The sequence below is a fragment of the Scylla paramamosain genome, chromosome 1 (genome assembly GCF_035594125.1).
Source record: "Scylla paramamosain isolate STU-SP2022 chromosome 1, ASM3559412v1, whole genome shotgun sequence".
NCBI classification, from domain to species: Eukaryota; Metazoa; Arthropoda; class Malacostraca; order Decapoda; family Portunidae; genus Scylla; species Scylla paramamosain.
In genome coordinates, this window is record NC_087151.1 from 41,878,494 (window position 1) to 41,895,558 (window position 17,065).

Below are 17,065 nucleotides of genomic sequence, written 5' to 3' on the forward strand. Positions count from 1 at the left end.
GGACCTGAGGAGGTATTATGCTGATTTTCCATGGAATGACTACTGTTTCTGTGTCAGAGACCTGTCTCCATGTGTTGAGTGCATAACATAGGTGATAGCGTCTGCCACGAAGGCATACATTCTTCACCCTTTCTTTCGTCATAAACCTTCCTGAGCTTGTTTTAACACAGCCTGTTCTTGTGCTATACATGATAGAAGGGTGGCCCACAAAATGTACTTGAGTCACCCATCATCTGAATCTCATGCACTTTATATTTCTGCCCAGAATCATGCCAAATCTGTTCTCCAACTAGTCAAAAATTCCTTCATTAATACGTGTCAAAATCTTTCAAGATCTAACTTCCCTTGTGATTTCTGGCACCTAGCCAAAAACATCTCCAATAACTTTACTTCATCTTTCCCTCCTTTATTTCAACCTGATGGCACCACTGCTATCTCATCTATTTCTAAAGCTGAGATCTTTGCTCAAACTTTTGCTAAAATTTCTACCTTGGATGACTCAGGGTTTGTTCCTCCCTCTCCTCCATCCTCTGACTACTTCATGCTACCCATTAAGATCCTTCGCAGTGATGTTTTCCATGCCCTCACTGGCCTCAGAAGGCTTATGAACCTGATGGGATCCTTCTTATTTATTGTTCTCCGAAATTGTGCCTCTGTGCTTGAACCTCACCTAGTCAAACACTTCCAACTCTGTCTATCAACATCTACCTTCCTTCTTGCTGGAAGTTTGCCTGTATTCAGTTTGTTCCTAAAAAGGGTGACCGATCTAATCCTTCAAACTAATGTCCTATTAATTTAATTTCCTGCCTCTCTAAGGGATTTTTTTTTTTATATCTTCAACTGGGAGATTCTTAATCATCTATCACTTCACAGTCTTTTTTCTATCTGATCGCCAGTATGGGTTCCATTGAGGCCCCTTTATTGGTGATTTTCTGGTTTTCCTTACCGAGTCTTGGTCATCCTCTATCCTCAATCCTCTTTGTAACTTCATCTCAAGTTTCCTTTCTGATCATTCTATTGCTATTGTGGTAGATGGTCACTGTTCTTCTCCTAAATCTATTAACAGTGGTGTTCCTCAGGGTTCTATCCTGTCACCCACTCTTCCTCTTATTCATCAATGATATTCTAAACCAAACTTCTTGTCCTCTCCATTTCTGCGCTGTTGATATCAGTATATCACCCTATACTTTCCCATGTCTTTTCGTAGACATCCAACTCTTCAGGTTGTAATCAGTTCAAGAAGGGAAGCCACAAAACGCCTGACTTCTGATCTCTCTAAAATTTCTGACTGGAGCAGAGCAAACTTGGTATTGTTCAGTGCCTCAAAAACTCAATTCCTCCATCTACCAACTCCACACAACCTCCCAAATAACTATACCCTCTTCTTCAGTGACACTCAACTTTCCCCCCTCTTCTACACTGAACATCCTCGGTCTTTCCTTTACTTATAATCTAAACTGGAAACTTCACATCTCATTCCTAGCTAAAACAGCTTCTATGAAGTTAGGTGTTCTGAACCATCTCTGCCAGTTTTTCTTACCCTCCAGCCGCTAACTCTGTACAGGGGTCTTTTTTGTCCATTTATGGAGTATGCTTCACACATAGTAGGGGGAGGTTCCACTCATACTGCTCTTTTAGACAGGGTGAAATCCAAAGTTTTTTTTATCTCCTTTCGTCTAAGTAACTGTCTTCAGCCTCTCTCTCATTGCTGCAATGTTGCATCTCTTGCTGTCTTTTACTGCTGTTTTCATGCTAACTGCTCTTCTGATCTTGCTAACTGCATGCCTCCCCTCCTCCCACAGCCTTATTACACAATTTTTTTTTCTCTAATACAAGAGTTAACCAGTATTCTCATTCAGTCATCCCTTTCTCTGGTAATCTCTGGAAATCCCTTCCTGTTTCTGTATTTTCACCTTCCTTTGACATGAACTCTTGAATTTCAAGAGGGAGGTTTCAAGACACTTATCCTTTAATTTTTGGCTTCTGCTTTTGACTCTGTTCAGGGACCCGTAACTCACCTTGGCTGGCGCCCTTTCTAAAAAAAAAAAAAAAATGGAGCAAAAACCAACAGATCTAGACTAGTAGGAAAACCCAAACAGTGCCAGCATTTCTTGCTCCCTCCTTGTTCTTGCTGCTGTTGTTGCTGTTAGGACTGCAAAGATCTAGTGGTCCTTATGAACCCTGGGGAAGTCCTGTGAGGATATCACAGGCATGGCACCTGGCTGGTCTTCCTCAGGAAGACACAGGTGAGCTGGAGGGCAGCAGGTTGCCGTGAGGAGGTGGACGCCTGAGGCTGCCAGGAGGGTGGGCAGGGTGAGTGCTGTGATGTTCAGGGAGGGAACCCACTGAAGAGTTATCTCTCACCCCTGGGTGGCAAGGTGGAGGGTTTGCTGTGTGCAGAAGACAGGGGTCGTCGATGTCGTTGGGTGGCGGGAGAGAAGAAGATGGAGGGATGAAAGGGAGTCAATATAGACCACTGCCTTGCATCTGGAATGGAAAGTGCTGAGGTGTGGCAGGGACTGCTGGATGGCGTACGGTTCCGTTCTCACCATGTTCATCTCCAGTGGGACCCTTCATGTCCTGCAGGTGGAGGTGGTGACCACCGGGATGAAGATGGCTGCTGATGTTGCTGGGGGAATGTGGAGTGGGAACATTCAGTGAATATTTACTGATGGTGATGATAATGTGTCTTATCTATCTGCAGGAACAGGGATGTTGCCAGTGAGGGGATTGTGGACTTGGACAGAAGGCCAGGGAAAGAAAGAAACGAAAATAAATAAATAAATAAATAAATAAATAAATAATGATGGGAAGTGAACAGATGAAAGATGAAAAAATAAGGTAGAATATAGCATACATAATATGAGTAATGAGGAAATGTATCCCGCGAAGAAAAAAAAAGATAAATAAAAAAAAAATAGGGTAATAGAACATAGTTGGGGAATCATACGAAAATTGAAGGGGAAAAGGAAAAACAGGAAAATAAGTTACAAATGTGAGCATGACTCCTTTTCCTTGAGAAGTACCCGTAATAAGGTAAAAATTCGAAGCTTGGTACTACAGGTGCGGCTGGCGTGATTCACTTGTTTGAGTGGTGGAGAGACTTCCCGCCAGAATCAATCAGCTGATGGCCTGTGTAGTGTGTGTACTATTATTGTGAAACAGAAGCAATACAAGACTTAGTGCACCATGTCAGGCCTCCTTGAAGGGTGCAAAGAATGCTTTGGAACGCAGAACTTGTATGAGGTGCTGCAGGTCCAGAACAAGGCCAGCGAGAACGAGGGTGAGGGAGTAAGGCGTGACAGCTGCTGTCTCTTGCACCCAGCTGACGGTGGCATGGGCGGCAGCACTACACTAGGACGACATTGAAATAATTTAAGCGTGTTCATACTCTTCTGATTCAAATGTAATATGTGCAAGGCGTAAGGAGATGTAGGCATTAAATGAAGGAACAATTTATAGTTTAGGTACTATTACTTAACATAGTTGCTCAGGTATTATGGAGGTAACCTTATCCTGCTAATCTGCAGACAGTGACTATTAATTTCTGGATAAAATATGATTTTTTTTTTTTAAATCACGATCTGCACAGTGAAGGCATTAACACTGAATATCATGAATTAAGTGAATCCAAACCTAACTTAACATAGCCCTCAGATGAAAATTAATGTTATTGCAATGTTATCCGCTTCGTGTGAGGGTTAGATTAGCTTGGGTTTAGATTTATTGAGTTCACTAATTTCAGTGCTGATCCTTCGTTGAATAGATGACAGTTTGAAAAAAAAAGTATATACATTTTTAATCAATCTGTATACTAACAAGACATTAATACAACCTGCTTATGTATGTTTGTTTTCCACAAGGTACACAACTCAGTCCTTCATTCCACCAAATCCTAAACTAACACTGCTTCCATTGGACTGGCATACCTGCAAACTTGAGCTACCATAGTATTTCACAGACAGTAGTACTCTACTTCCTTGACTGGCCAGAGTACCAGGGTAGCCAACCAGGTGAGTGAATCAGGCGAATATTTTGCTGAGAATTAAACCGTCACTGTCTAGAAATTAGGGTAAGGCTACTTTCATAATCCCCCTCTATTTCAGGTATGGTAGTTCTTAAGAATACATCCTCTAACCTAACCTAACCTGTCCTGTTATTCTGCTGGAAGATATTCAGGAATTATACTACAGCAGGAAATGAAACTTACAAAAAAGAAAACTAGAATAACTGTACCAATGCATGTTAACCACCAAATAACTACTGTTTGTGGAGGAAGTATCCTTAAGATATAAGCAGCTTTTTATTGAGAAATACATCCATTTAATTGCAGCAGATCCTTAAAGTATCATTAGCTTGGTTGTGGTAGGTTTGGTATTATGAGATGGGTGTTTTTTCTTAATATTAACCCTATTTTACACAGCCCATCGTCAGGCATAGCTGTTTGGCACTGTGATGGAAGTAGAGGCTGTAAGCATATTGCTTTTCCATCATAGCTTTTTTTCGTTTTTTCTCTCTTGTCTCTCTTTTCCTTTGTTTTATGTAGGAGGGGATCTGGCCAAGAACTGCAAAAAGAAAAAAAAGTACTGAGATTCCAGTCCCTAAAGATCAAAGGCAAAAGGATTATTCAAAATTGGAAAAGTGTCTTAAAAGTGTTTGGTCATATTAGTTTGATAGCAATATTTTGTAACTACATTTGTCTCATTCTGGTTGTCAAAATTGTATCTTCCAGCACAAAATATTGTACAATGTCTTCATTGGGTTGTAGTTCTATTACAAACCCTTCGTGTTGGAGATTGTTATATGAGATAAATTTTGTGCTTTTTATCTGATAGTTTATATATATATATATATATATATATATATATATATATATATATATATATATATATATATATATATATATATATATATATATATATATATATCCTTTCCCAGTGCACAACTAGTTTGGGGGACCTGGTAGGGATGGAGAAAGGACATTCCTACTATTTAATATTAACTGGTAAATATTAAGGAAAACACCTGTCTCACAATAGTTGACCTAAATTAACCTAGCTTAACCTAACATAGGCAATGAGATAGATAAGAATTGCAGTAGTGAGACTTGTGTACAGGCAACACTCAGTTTACAGGAATTTTATTTACATGAATTTGATACAATATTTTCACTCAAGCATGATCCAGCCCAGCCTCTGCAAGGTGTCACTGCTCTTTCCTGCTGTACAAACATAAATATTAAGAGAATTCTTCCAATTTCTTCCTTTTTTTCACTTGTGATGTTTTAGCTTTTATAGCATCCCTTTGGTGTTAGGGGCTTATAAGATATGCAGTTGAATAATTTTTCTGTTTACAATGTTGCATCGCTACTTATGTCAAATAATCAGATGGGATTAACATCATACACTCATGAAATTCTAACTTTACTTCACTAAAATTAAGTATATCAACTTTTCTCAGTATATGTAATACTACACAACTCATACATTAATTAAATGAAAAATAAAATAAACTTCAATATTCTCTTGAGATTAAAACAGTTATCAATATGCATCAAGTTTTCAGCATCATAGTGACATTCAGTAACATGAAACAAGTGAATAATCATTACATCACATTTCCATCTCAACATATGATATAACATAAGAATACAACAAGCACCATAATAATAAACATGCTTAAAATCCTATTATCTACGTAGTATTACCAACAAGAGCTGCAACAGACTGCCCTGCAAACTTTTAAGCTCCATTTGCAATCAGTAAACTGGTGAACTGAGCCATCCCCACTTGTCTAAAGCCTGGTACACATTATGCATCATGTATCAGCCACGTGATGCAGTAGTGGTGTTGAAAAAAATTACTAGCGGCCAAACTGTACTGCATCACTGCTCACATTGTTCTCGGCAACTTCTCGCGCGCCAGCTGCTCAGTGACAGTTCAACTTTCATGTGGGGAGGATGTGCGCCGATGATGGAATCTGCCAGGAGACTCTACTATGGAGTGTAGTTGCTCTGTGTGCAGCAAAAAAGAAACTTTTGAGGAGGAAGAAACGTAGAGCCTTGTGGTGTAAGCAATGGCTTTCTCGGCGACATCTGAAGGGAAGCTTCAATCAAATATTTATGGAGCTACAGGTCGAAAATCCAACAGACTTCGAAAATTACACAAGAATGCCAATCCCTGCTTTCTATAAATTGCTGACAAAAATTGAACCCTACATTTGTAAGCAGGACACCAGCTTTCGGGACAGCATATCACCAGGAGCTCGTCTGGAGGCTACACTACGCTTTCTTTTATTGTTTCCAAGCTTGCACTTCTGACGCTTCTCATTTTATACTGCTTGGACTTGATGTTCCAAACAGATGGATGTTCCTTGAGCAATTCAATGAAATGTTGGGTGTTGGCCCTTGTCCACTCAAAGGGTATGGCGGGTGGTGGAGATTGGAGAGCCATCGGCGCTGGAGCGGAGCGTGACTGGACGTCCTGTCGCTCTGACTGGTCATGCATCACTGAGCTGCAATTTGAAAATCGAGCCGACCCAGCAACACTTTGGTGATGCGCTTTCGTGTTGAAAAACGACTTTTTCAACACATCCATTCAACACGATGCGCATCATGATACATAATGTGTACGGGGCTTAACCCTAGTGTGGCCCTTTTAGATCCTGAGCTTCTGTCTGAGATCGAGTTACTCCCTCTAACTTTCTTAATGCCCATATGTCCCTCATATTCTTATTTTTTGTGCAAGTTTTTTCTCCAGGATGGTTATCATTAACATTATGGTTTATTTTCTCATTATCCTTATGTATGACCCATTTCCATATGACTCGCATAATCTATTGCTTTTCTGATAGCCACCTGGATCTCTCTCTTCTGGGATCTATTAGTCATGATAATCTTCTGGGCTGTGTTATTGTTGGTCTCTACTATATCTGCTGATGATCTTTGGTTCTGGCATCTCTAAGTCACTTGTTAACTTCCGAGTATGGGAGTTGATTTCTGTAATTTTCTCTTTCCTCTTGTCCATCAGCTTGCTATATCTCTTTGTCTTGCTGTCTTCTGCTTCTCTTTCTGCTTCTATCTTTCTTATGTTCTTGTGGCTTCTTAGGTAAGTGATAAAATTATTGACTTCAATATTAACTGTTAAATTTATTGAATATATGTACATATATATACTACCAATATAGTACTTAACATTCAATATACTGACATGACAAGGAACAAGCAAATAAGATACATAAACACTTATACATCTCTTCTCCCACAGTAAAGAAGGCCTACCACAAAGTGTCCCTGAAGGTCCATCCAGATAGAGTGGATGAGGGGGAGAAGCAGGAAGCCACACGCAAGTTCCAGATTCTGGGGAAGGTTTACTGCATTCTCTCTGATCCAGAGAAGCGGGCCGTGTATGATGAGACAGGTACTGTTCTGCATATCTGCTGAACATTGTTGAGACACTTTTCAACCCTCATCTGTTAATACATATTTGACTATTGCAAACTTGAATATAATAAATGAAATGTGTATAAATTATAGTAATACTTTATGAAAAATAAAGTTCACATAACTCAACTTTTTTTTTTTTTTTTTACAGCTTATTCTTGGAATCAATGATTTTGTCTTACATATTCAATATTGCCCATACACACACACACACACACACACACACACACACACACACACACACACACACACACACACACACACACACACACACACACACACACACACACACACACACACACACATAGTCAGCAGTCAATATCTGAAAGTTCTCAATCTGAAATTGAGTGATTTTTCTTTGTTTCCTTGAAGAGAGAATTATGTTATTCCCATACAGGAGAGGTGGATGAGGAGAACACTCCTGAAGATAAAGACTGGAATCAGTATTGGAGGCTCCTTTTCAAGAAAATAACTATAGAGAGCATCAAAAACTTTGAACGTGAATATAAAGGTAAGAAAATATTGTCTTAATCTTCCCAATCATCCTTCCTGCATGACATTACTTATTGTAAAAGAGAGGTAAATTAATTTCAGCTGTGGATTTCAGGAATCAAAATTGGAACAATGTAGTTTCGACTACAACACTAAATGCAGAGTCAAAGATGGTATGACATAGTCACCACAGGCAAGGCTGACTTAATAGTTGTGCCCGTACTTCTTCCTCCTTCTCAGTGGGGCAGCTGATTGGAGCTCTTGTCATGCTCTTGCCACTCTCCACACCCCTTTTCTTTTACATTAATCCATTCACATTATTGACTGTGCTTTCCGTAAGATGATTTTGAGTAATGTCAATATAAAGCCTGCCATACATGAGTAATGAACATTTGGACAGAAACAAGAAAGCAGCAGCCTATGTTTTGCAGCCATTTCAGGCACCATGTGGTTTGAAGCTTTATCAGCACCACAGCTATGCTTTGAAGTACAGTCTCCAGGCAGTGAGGAGGGAGTGGTGTTGCCATGATAATATTTGGGTGCCAGCTGAAGCTAAATTGAAGTAGAGAACTGAATATTTTGTGTACACACACTGCAACCTTTAAGTCAGTTAGTTTAGTCAGTGTCAGTAAAAACTGAATGTATATGGCAGGCTTAAAAATATTCATAATATCAAAGTATTAACTGATCTGAAAAAAAATTGTGGAAACAAAGAACAAATTATTTACATAAACACCTTAGTATGATTGGCAGCACACACCACTGGAGACCTTGCTTGACCCGACAGTCATAGTGATGCACTTGCTTAAATGATTTATGTTATTTGTTTCTTCATTCTGAGGAATTGATAACTTGATAGTAGTAGTAGTAGTAGTAGTAGTAGTAGTGTTTTTGTTTTCATTTTTGTATTGATAGTTAAAAAAATAATTAATTATGTGATTGAAAAGAGGCTTATAAAAGGTAGGCATGGCACATGCTCTCTTATCTCTGGCGGGAGTCATGAAAGGGAGAAATGTGTTTATGGATGTAAAGAGAAGGTCAAAGAATGATGTATGGATCAGAGACCTGAATGTGGAATGTGGAATAACAATCAAGAGTGCTTGCTGCGCAAGTGAATTCATGTGGAGTAACAAGACAACAGGGTGATAACAATGAAAGTGTGTGTGAGAGTGGAAGTGGTGTAAATTTTGGGGAATGGTGAAATGAGTGAAAAGGAATACATTGGTAGTATTGAGTGGATAAAGACCAAAGAGTTTGTAAAGAAAGTGTGTGTGTGAGTGAAGTTGAAGGTGCTAGTAGGAAAGGAGGGCCAAGGGAAATATGGAAGGATAGGGTAAAGATATATATGTCAAAGAGATATTAGTAGAGGCCAAGTGTATGAGTAAGCAATATGGGAATGCCGTCCCCCCATTTTAGGATGCTTCTTGAGGGAGTGAAGTGTCAGAGGGATAGATAGATGGAAAAAAAAAAGGAGAGTGACAAAAGCATTATAAATGCACCATTCAGCTATCCTACTGAAAAGGGAGAGGAAGTAGAGGGCTGAGCTTCTAAATAAGCATAGCCTACACTGACTTTAGTTGGTGATATTGAGATCATATACAGTTGTGTGTGTGTGTGTTTGTGTGCACACTTGCAAATACTATTCATTCATGGTCATCTGCTAATCTAGCTGTTCTCCTACAGAAAGAGCACTGTGCTTGTAGTGACTGATCTTTTGTAGGACTAAGACCACTCACACCAGATCACACACTAGAACAGTGAGGTTGTAACCTCTTGGCTTACATCCTGTACTTGCTGCTAGATGAACAGGGACTACACATTAAAAAGCTTGCCCATATGCCTCACATCTCCCAATACTTGAACCCAGGCTTTCTTGGATGTGAGCCAAGTGGTTCTGTGTGTCTATGTGTTTGTGTTTTTGTGTGTTGGTGCAGAAGTGTGATGTGAAGGAAACTAAATTATGAAGCAGAGGAGCCTGTCTGTTCATAATCAACTATGAACCTACCCTTAACAGACCCCATAAGCAATGTAACAATATGTAAATCATCACAAGCCTAGGAGTATTTAGGCAAAAAAACTCCACATTGTTTTGACTTCAGATTATGTGTAAAAAATAGTTCTGTCACTTTCCATCCATTTGTCTCTCTGCAATTGGTGACCAGACTACACACAGGAAATCCCACATACCTTGTAGAGTTAGCTATACAGTTTACTGACAAATTAGAGAGAAGCTATTTCTTTAGATCTTTTAGGGTCATATAAATCACTCACAGCTAAGAGAAAGTTTTAATTACCTGATGACCAATTTTTCATCATTTGCAGAATCTGAGGAAGAGTTGAATGATCTGAAGCAAGCCTATCTGGATGGGAAGGGAAGCATGGACTACATCATGACAAATGTTCTATGTTGCACTATTGATGATGAGCCAAGGTCTCTGCTACAACACCACCTTTCAGTTAGATATACTATCTAGATTAAAGGAGCAAATCTGTCAGATAATAGTAGCCATATTGTACATTGTTTTGCCTTTATTTAATGCCTGCTTAAAACAATAATCTTCTTTAGCCCTTGCACAGAATACATTTGAGTCAAATAAGTGAATGTGATGAAAATTTAATTACTCTTGGTTTTCAGATTTACCAAGATATTACAAGGTTGGATAAAAGAGAATGAGGTGCCAAAGTTTGATAGCTTTACCAAGGAGAGCAAGAAAAAGAAGGAGAGCAGGAAGCGTAAAGTAAGTGTCAGAAACCTTCCTGAACTGTCTGAGCCGAGCAAGTGTTACTTTATGATTGTAAATTAAGATAATTCTAATTTTGATTGTTGAAAAAGACTTCACATAGCTTAGAGAAAAGAACTGGATGTGGAGATTAAGTGTGTGTGGCTAATTCACATTCATTTCACAAGTAATGAAGGGTAACAGATGCTTGACTTTGACAACTTTGTGAACTCCATGCTCTCCCTGTCTCAGTCGTCATTTAGTCATTGTGACAACATTGACAACATTATTTCACATTATTTCCTTGGAGAGCACTGGAATTAGTTGATAGTCCACTTAATGTGATGTCACAGGGAGTTAGGTGGCATCCATGATCTCGTGATGGATCCCTCCTTGTTTATATTTATTATGACAAGTAATGTGTATTTTTTATAGGAACTCTTAGTGAATGTAACACCATTTGCATGGATCCCTTTGAATTATGTGTACTGCAGTTTATTTATTCATAGGAATAAATGAAAGTCAAGGCATGTCTTATATGCAGCATACAGCATTTATGTGAAGTCATTGAATCTTCAAGTGAGCTCTTTTTCTTTCTTTGGAATGTTGCTAATCTTGTCCCTGTGCTTAGAAGTACTTATGAGGACATAGGTGGTAGTTTTGTCAGTTTTCCTTATTTATTTGGTGACTGGCCTCTGCCATTAGATGTTCTGATAGTTTAGTTAGTGTTGGTTCTGTTATTTTGCTGGTGAAATTTCTTGTTTAGAAATGCTTTCCTTGCTAGACTTTAGTGTCAGGCAGGTACAGTGGAAGCATACATTGCTGCTTTTCTGTGGTTGTGCATTGGAGCCCTGCTCAGACTGTAGTCTTTTCACTGTTATCAGATGTTAGAACCCCATGAGCAAGGGGTGGAGAGGTTAAAGCAGCCAACAAGTCTTCCTGCTGCTGATGCAGCCATAGCCTAGGCTGACTAAGGTCTCACATGGATGAAGGGGGTCCTAGGCCCCATGCATCATGCATGTGATGAATAGTTATAGTGTTTGGATTTTCTTTTTGGTCTCTCCCTCATTGGCATTTAACCTTGACCTGTAACATTCTTTGTCATCAAGGAGTATTTCACATTCCACTCTTTCATTGTGTTTCTTTGGTTTTGACATGATACAGGGTGTATTAGGGTTTCTGTGGATATTGCTGGAGGTGAAAGTACTAGGTGAAAAATGTTCTATACACATATGTATTTTGAGGCCTTGTTTCAATGTGATAAGAAATTCAAATGTGGCCGGACAACAACAGCCAGCCAATATCTTGGCAGAATGTGTTGATGCAGGATGTCCAATGGTGAAATTGTGAGTTATTCAGTTATCATTTGTACAAGTTTTGGGGCATTACAGTATCCTGTTATGAGACGAGAGGTATTAACAGACAGGTCATGTACTGATAAACATTACACAATGATAGCATGACTGTAATTAACGGCAATTAAAATAATAAGTTACATGACACCATGTCTGCCCGGGCAGGGAGGAGCAAGGAGCAAGGCTAGAAGCAAATCAGCTGATTGCTAGCCATTCACTAGCAGTTTCATGCCAAGATGATGACTGAATACATTTAGATTGTAACGCATGATTTTCACAGAAAAAATGCTCTCAATCCCACACACAGTATGTGGAGTATGTGAACATGGTGTTTGTATGACCTAAATACCCACCCAGCCCAGCCATTGTATCTGTTGCCTAGCCACTCTTGAATTTTATACCATGGCTAAACAAGGCTTCAAAATGCATGTGTGCATTGAACATTAATTTTTCCACTTAGAATAACCTGTACTTTCACCTCTAGCAATATCTGCAGAAACTCATATAACACCAAGTATATCAGTTCAGAGTCTAGACCAAAATTCAGTGATTCTTCTGGTTTCAACCACATACCTCATCATTGATCAATAGACAACCCTTCTACCACAATGTCTCAGTCAAGTACATTTATACTCATCCTTCTTAGAGTGTTTCCAGTCACCAACTCTTGGTCATATCATAAGCTTATCTTTCTCCATTTTCTCCCCCAGATACACTGTACATACCAGTTGCAGACTACTCTAATCCCAACTGTAGTTCCTCCAGCAATAGTATATTTACTTTTACTCCAAAATTCTGTAAACACAATGTAATGCCTTAATGTTTTCCTCTCCTCTTCATCCTTCTTCATACAAAGCCCATGTGCATTCACAAACACCAACAGTTCTTGTTTAATTCTAGGTTTAATTCAGAAGTGCTCTTGCCATTATAAAGTTAAGAATTTTGTGATGCATCTGCTAATAAAATGAGTTGTGGGTGTAGATAAACCCTAAAAAATACTTTGGGTTAGGATTGAAGTGCCCAGGAATATAACCATAGGTGACTGGACTTAAACAATTCCACAATATAACTAAGCAAAATTTCTGCTTCCATGTAAGCCTTTAATTTGAATATACATTCAAGGTTTGACATCAAAACATCATAACAATATTCCTGTATTCTTTGCAGGCCAAGGCAGAAGAAGCAGAAGCAGAGGAGATGAAAAAGCAATTGGGCTTAAATGATACAGCAGACAGCTTGCAGGCTCTTATTCTTGAGCGAAATAAGAAGCGAGCAGGGGAAATGGATTCCTTCCTAGATTCCCTAGCAGCTAAATATGGTGGTGGAGCAGGAGGTAAAAAGAGCAACAAGAAGTCAGGAAAGAAATGAAATTTTACAGGCTATGATATGCCAGACTGTGCTCTGTAAAGTGAGCAAATTTTCTCTTGTAAAGTGATAAAACTTTCAAAAGCTTTATATTTTTGGTGTATGTGTGTGTGTTTTCATTCCTAATAATTATTGTTCTCACCTAATTATCTTTTTAGAAGACTGAGTCAAGCCTGTCCTGTGCGAATGTTTTTTTGGCACACACAACTTCCAATTATGTGTTCCTCCTTTGTGGAAAGCTGATTTTAAAAAAAATCCCAGCTTTCATTGAACTTTAATATCACATTGGTAACTGTCTAGGTACTGTATCTCTCTCTCTCTCTCTCTCTCTCTCTCTCTCTCTCTCTCTCTCTCTCTCTCTCTCTCTCTCTCTCTCTCTCTCTCTCTCTCTCTCTCTCTCTCTCTCTCTCTCTCTCTCTCTCTCTCTCTCTCTCTCTCTCTCTCTCTCTCTCTCTCTCTCTCTCTCTCTCTCTTTCTCTCTCCTTCCCACTAATGTAACTCACTTAAGTCAGGCCAGGCACTTTTTTATTTAGGATTTTACAACTTCTTCCTTTGTAATGTAAATCTTGCCTTGGTTAACTATGCAGAGTTTTACTCTTACATAACTGAAAAATAAGAAAAGTGTGTGTGTATGTGTGTGAGTGTGTGTACATGTGTTTGTAAAAGCCTGTACAGTGATCCCTTGACATTTGTAGGGTTAAAGGAAAGACATCCGACAAAAGTGTGAAATCTGCAAATGATTACCGAGTACTACCTATTTCATGTCCAAAAAATTACTTCAGTGAAAATACAATAAAATATCAGTCACAACAGATTAAGTCATCCCTATTCCACACACCACATTCACTAAACGAACATGATAAATATATAGGACTTAGCATGATCACCTTTTCACTTGAGTTCTTGTACCAGTCTGCTTGAGAATTTTTTTTTTTTTTTTTTCCAGTGAAGATGGTTGAATTTGCTTTGTAATTCTCCAAAAAATCTCATAATTATCTTGTAACAGTGATGGGCATTTTGAAACTAAAGGTTATCTTATGACCTCAAACCAGTTGGGGCTTTACCCACATGGAATCCTTGGGACACTGAGAAAGAGGCCTGAGTCAACTTAGTCACTCAGCAGACAGCAGATTGCAGTTGAAAGTTCCTGGGTAGATCAATTATAGCATTTTCAACCAGCTTAATCATATTAATATTTGCAAATCAAATCACTACAACTCCAAAGTTGTATCCCCTATCTGAATTCCATTTATGGTAGAATAATTAATGCATGCGTACAATTGGGGCATACCTAAAAGCGATAAAGTGAGAGGACTGGTAATCCTCACTATTTTTCTTCCTACAATGAGACAAGGTATAATGTCTCAGCTACTTATCTTTCGGAGACTATATTCTTGCTATGCTTGGATACTACTAGATACTAGATAGAGGCCAATACTGAAAGTTCAATAATCTAAGACCTTTTCCATCTCAAAGTGATGGGTACAAATCACAGCATGGGATATATCTTCAATAGTCATTTGATTCCAAGAATTAGATTCTTAACGGTATAGTATTTTTAGAATTTAATTATAAAAAAAACAATAAAATTATTATATTTTAATGCGAATTTTTATTTACATTTGTTTTAATAATAATTCATACAGCTGCCATCTAGTTAAAAGTACCAATGTATAAACGTTGAAGCACGAGTATTCTTCACGGGGGAGTGGTGTTGAGGTGCGGGTATATGGACAGTGAATAGAGGTATTATTTATCTGTGCGAGCGAGCGGCCACATTACTCCGATAACAGTCCTCACTTTTCCATGCACTCTAGGGAAGTTCAACAGTGGATCGCCAGTGAATACCGTAAAGATTCTGTGAGTCTGAAGTTTAACTTCTTAGCACAGGTAAAGTACAACAGTTTACCAGAATCCATGTTATCAGATTTTTTAGTCGACATCGTTAATAAATAGTTATTAGTTTATCAATTCTTTTACTGATATGGTTATCTTGTCTTAACATTCAGGGTACTGTTAAAAAAAATAATAATTTGTATGGAGACGAAGAAAAGAAGAAAATTTATTTTTGTCTTTTATATACATCATTATTCAAGATTAGTACAAAATGAATATGCCTTGTTACTGGTTATAGAAAAAAAAAAGTGTTCAGCAGTGAACGGGTTAATTAATTCCTTGAGATGTATCATTTTCCTATAATTCAAGAGAGCTGGCCGTGGGAGGGGCAGCGCGGCGATAAGTTTCTGTTCAAAGACGCAACAGGCAGCAGCAGCCTTGGAACGCCGGCTGACTCTCGACTCTTAATAATATCTTCTATCAGCTGTATGTCACAAAACAGATTAGCCGCCCGTTCCCCTTCCTTTCATTCCCACCATGGGCTGTCGCTTTCCGATTGTGTCATGAGACGGAGTATTAAAAGGTAGCAAAATTACAACTTTGTATAGTTAGCCACCAATGCTCGACCTAAGATGGCCCGGCACATATTGAATTTTGCATGTTTGTGTGGATGTTTGGTAGCTGTGTAGTAGTAGTAGTAGTAGTAGTAGTAATAATAATAATAATATTCATTACCATCATCATCATGCTATATAGTAACATCTGCAGAGCGAGACGGACATTCCACTACTTTCCTCTTTTTATGAACTTGCCACTTTTTTCTTGATATCAACAGCCAAACAAGCGCGTCACCCGTCACACGAGAACAGTATTGTGTCAATTAAAACCAGGGAGAGCAACAGCGCACGCAAGTGGTTAGGTAGACTTGTCACTTCTCCCTTCCCTGGCCATTATCCCATCCTTAACCCGTCACTGTAGCAGCAGTACCACTAGTAACAACAGTGGTAAGATGGTAGCAAGAACCACTACTCTTGTCTCATTGTCTTAATTCTGGAGTATCGAGAAAAATGGAAATGGCAGGCGGAGATGGAAGATGTCTTGAGCCGCTACAAAGACAAGTGAGACATGGTTGATTTTATTTATCGAGCAATATCTTATATGCATTCAGAAGTCACACCTACGTAGCCTTTTACCCCTGGAGCATGGCGATGTGGCGGGAGTGATTCAAATCCACCACAGGACAAAAGCAAGAGCAGAGCCAGTTTCTGATCTGTTTGACATATGGATGAGCAGTAGTAGGACAAAAGATTGCAAGTGGCAAGAGGCATGCCAGTAAAATGTTTATTGTGAGTGAGTGAGGGATAGAAACGACGCCGGGTGAGTCGCCTCCGAACCTCCCTAGCTGGCGGGGGAGCATGCGCCCCCTGCATCCCTCACCTCAGAATCTCGGCTGACCAGATTTAAGTTAACTCGAAGAACAGTTTAAACCGTGCAGTAGACAAGGCCAGTCATACGAAGACTATGTTGAGCTTATTGTGATCATGCCAGTAAAGAAGTTTTTTCCTTCACAGCTAGTGTCACTTCCCAGCTTTTCAATAGACACTATGCTCCCCGCTAACTCTCGTCTAAGCTGCTTTGTCATAACTCACACAACTGCATCGAATATTGCGGCATAACATCTCGCATCTGAGTGGTGGAGCTCGAGGTTATTATCCTGCTGACTGAGATGAGTTAGTAATATATCTGAAACACGCCATGATGTCGCGCCTCACCTCCTTGCCAAACGTAAGATACATTTTCTTCACTCACAAATTCTAAGGTAATATAGCTTACTAAAGCCAAGAGATATATGCCCT

General features: G+C 39.1%; 1 protein-coding gene and 1 long non-coding RNA gene across 2 annotated transcripts; one reads left to right on the forward strand and one right to left on the reverse strand.

Annotated features, from left to right (window-relative positions):
• Positions 1-3,078: 3,078 nt before the first annotated feature.
• Positions 3,079-14,976, forward strand: LOC135105836 (dnaJ homolog subfamily C member 9-like). Its single transcript, XM_064014446.1, has 6 exons — positions 3,079-3,283; positions 7,266-7,418; positions 7,839-7,952; positions 10,256-10,364; positions 10,569-10,671; positions 13,176-14,976. Exons 1-6 carry the CDS (start codon positions 3,190-3,192, stop codon positions 13,374-13,376), a joined length of 774 nt encoding a protein of 257 aa, XP_063870516.1. The 5' UTR covers positions 3,079-3,189; the 3' UTR covers positions 13,377-14,976.
• LOC135105860 (uncharacterized) lies at positions 13,736-17,024 on the reverse strand. Its single transcript, XR_010271031.1, has 2 exons — positions 15,283-17,024; positions 13,736-15,250 (listed from the first exon to the last, which is right to left on the reverse strand). It is a non-coding gene; the product is annotated as an uncharacterized LOC135105860 (long non-coding RNA).
• Positions 17,025-17,065: the final 41 nt, after the last annotated feature.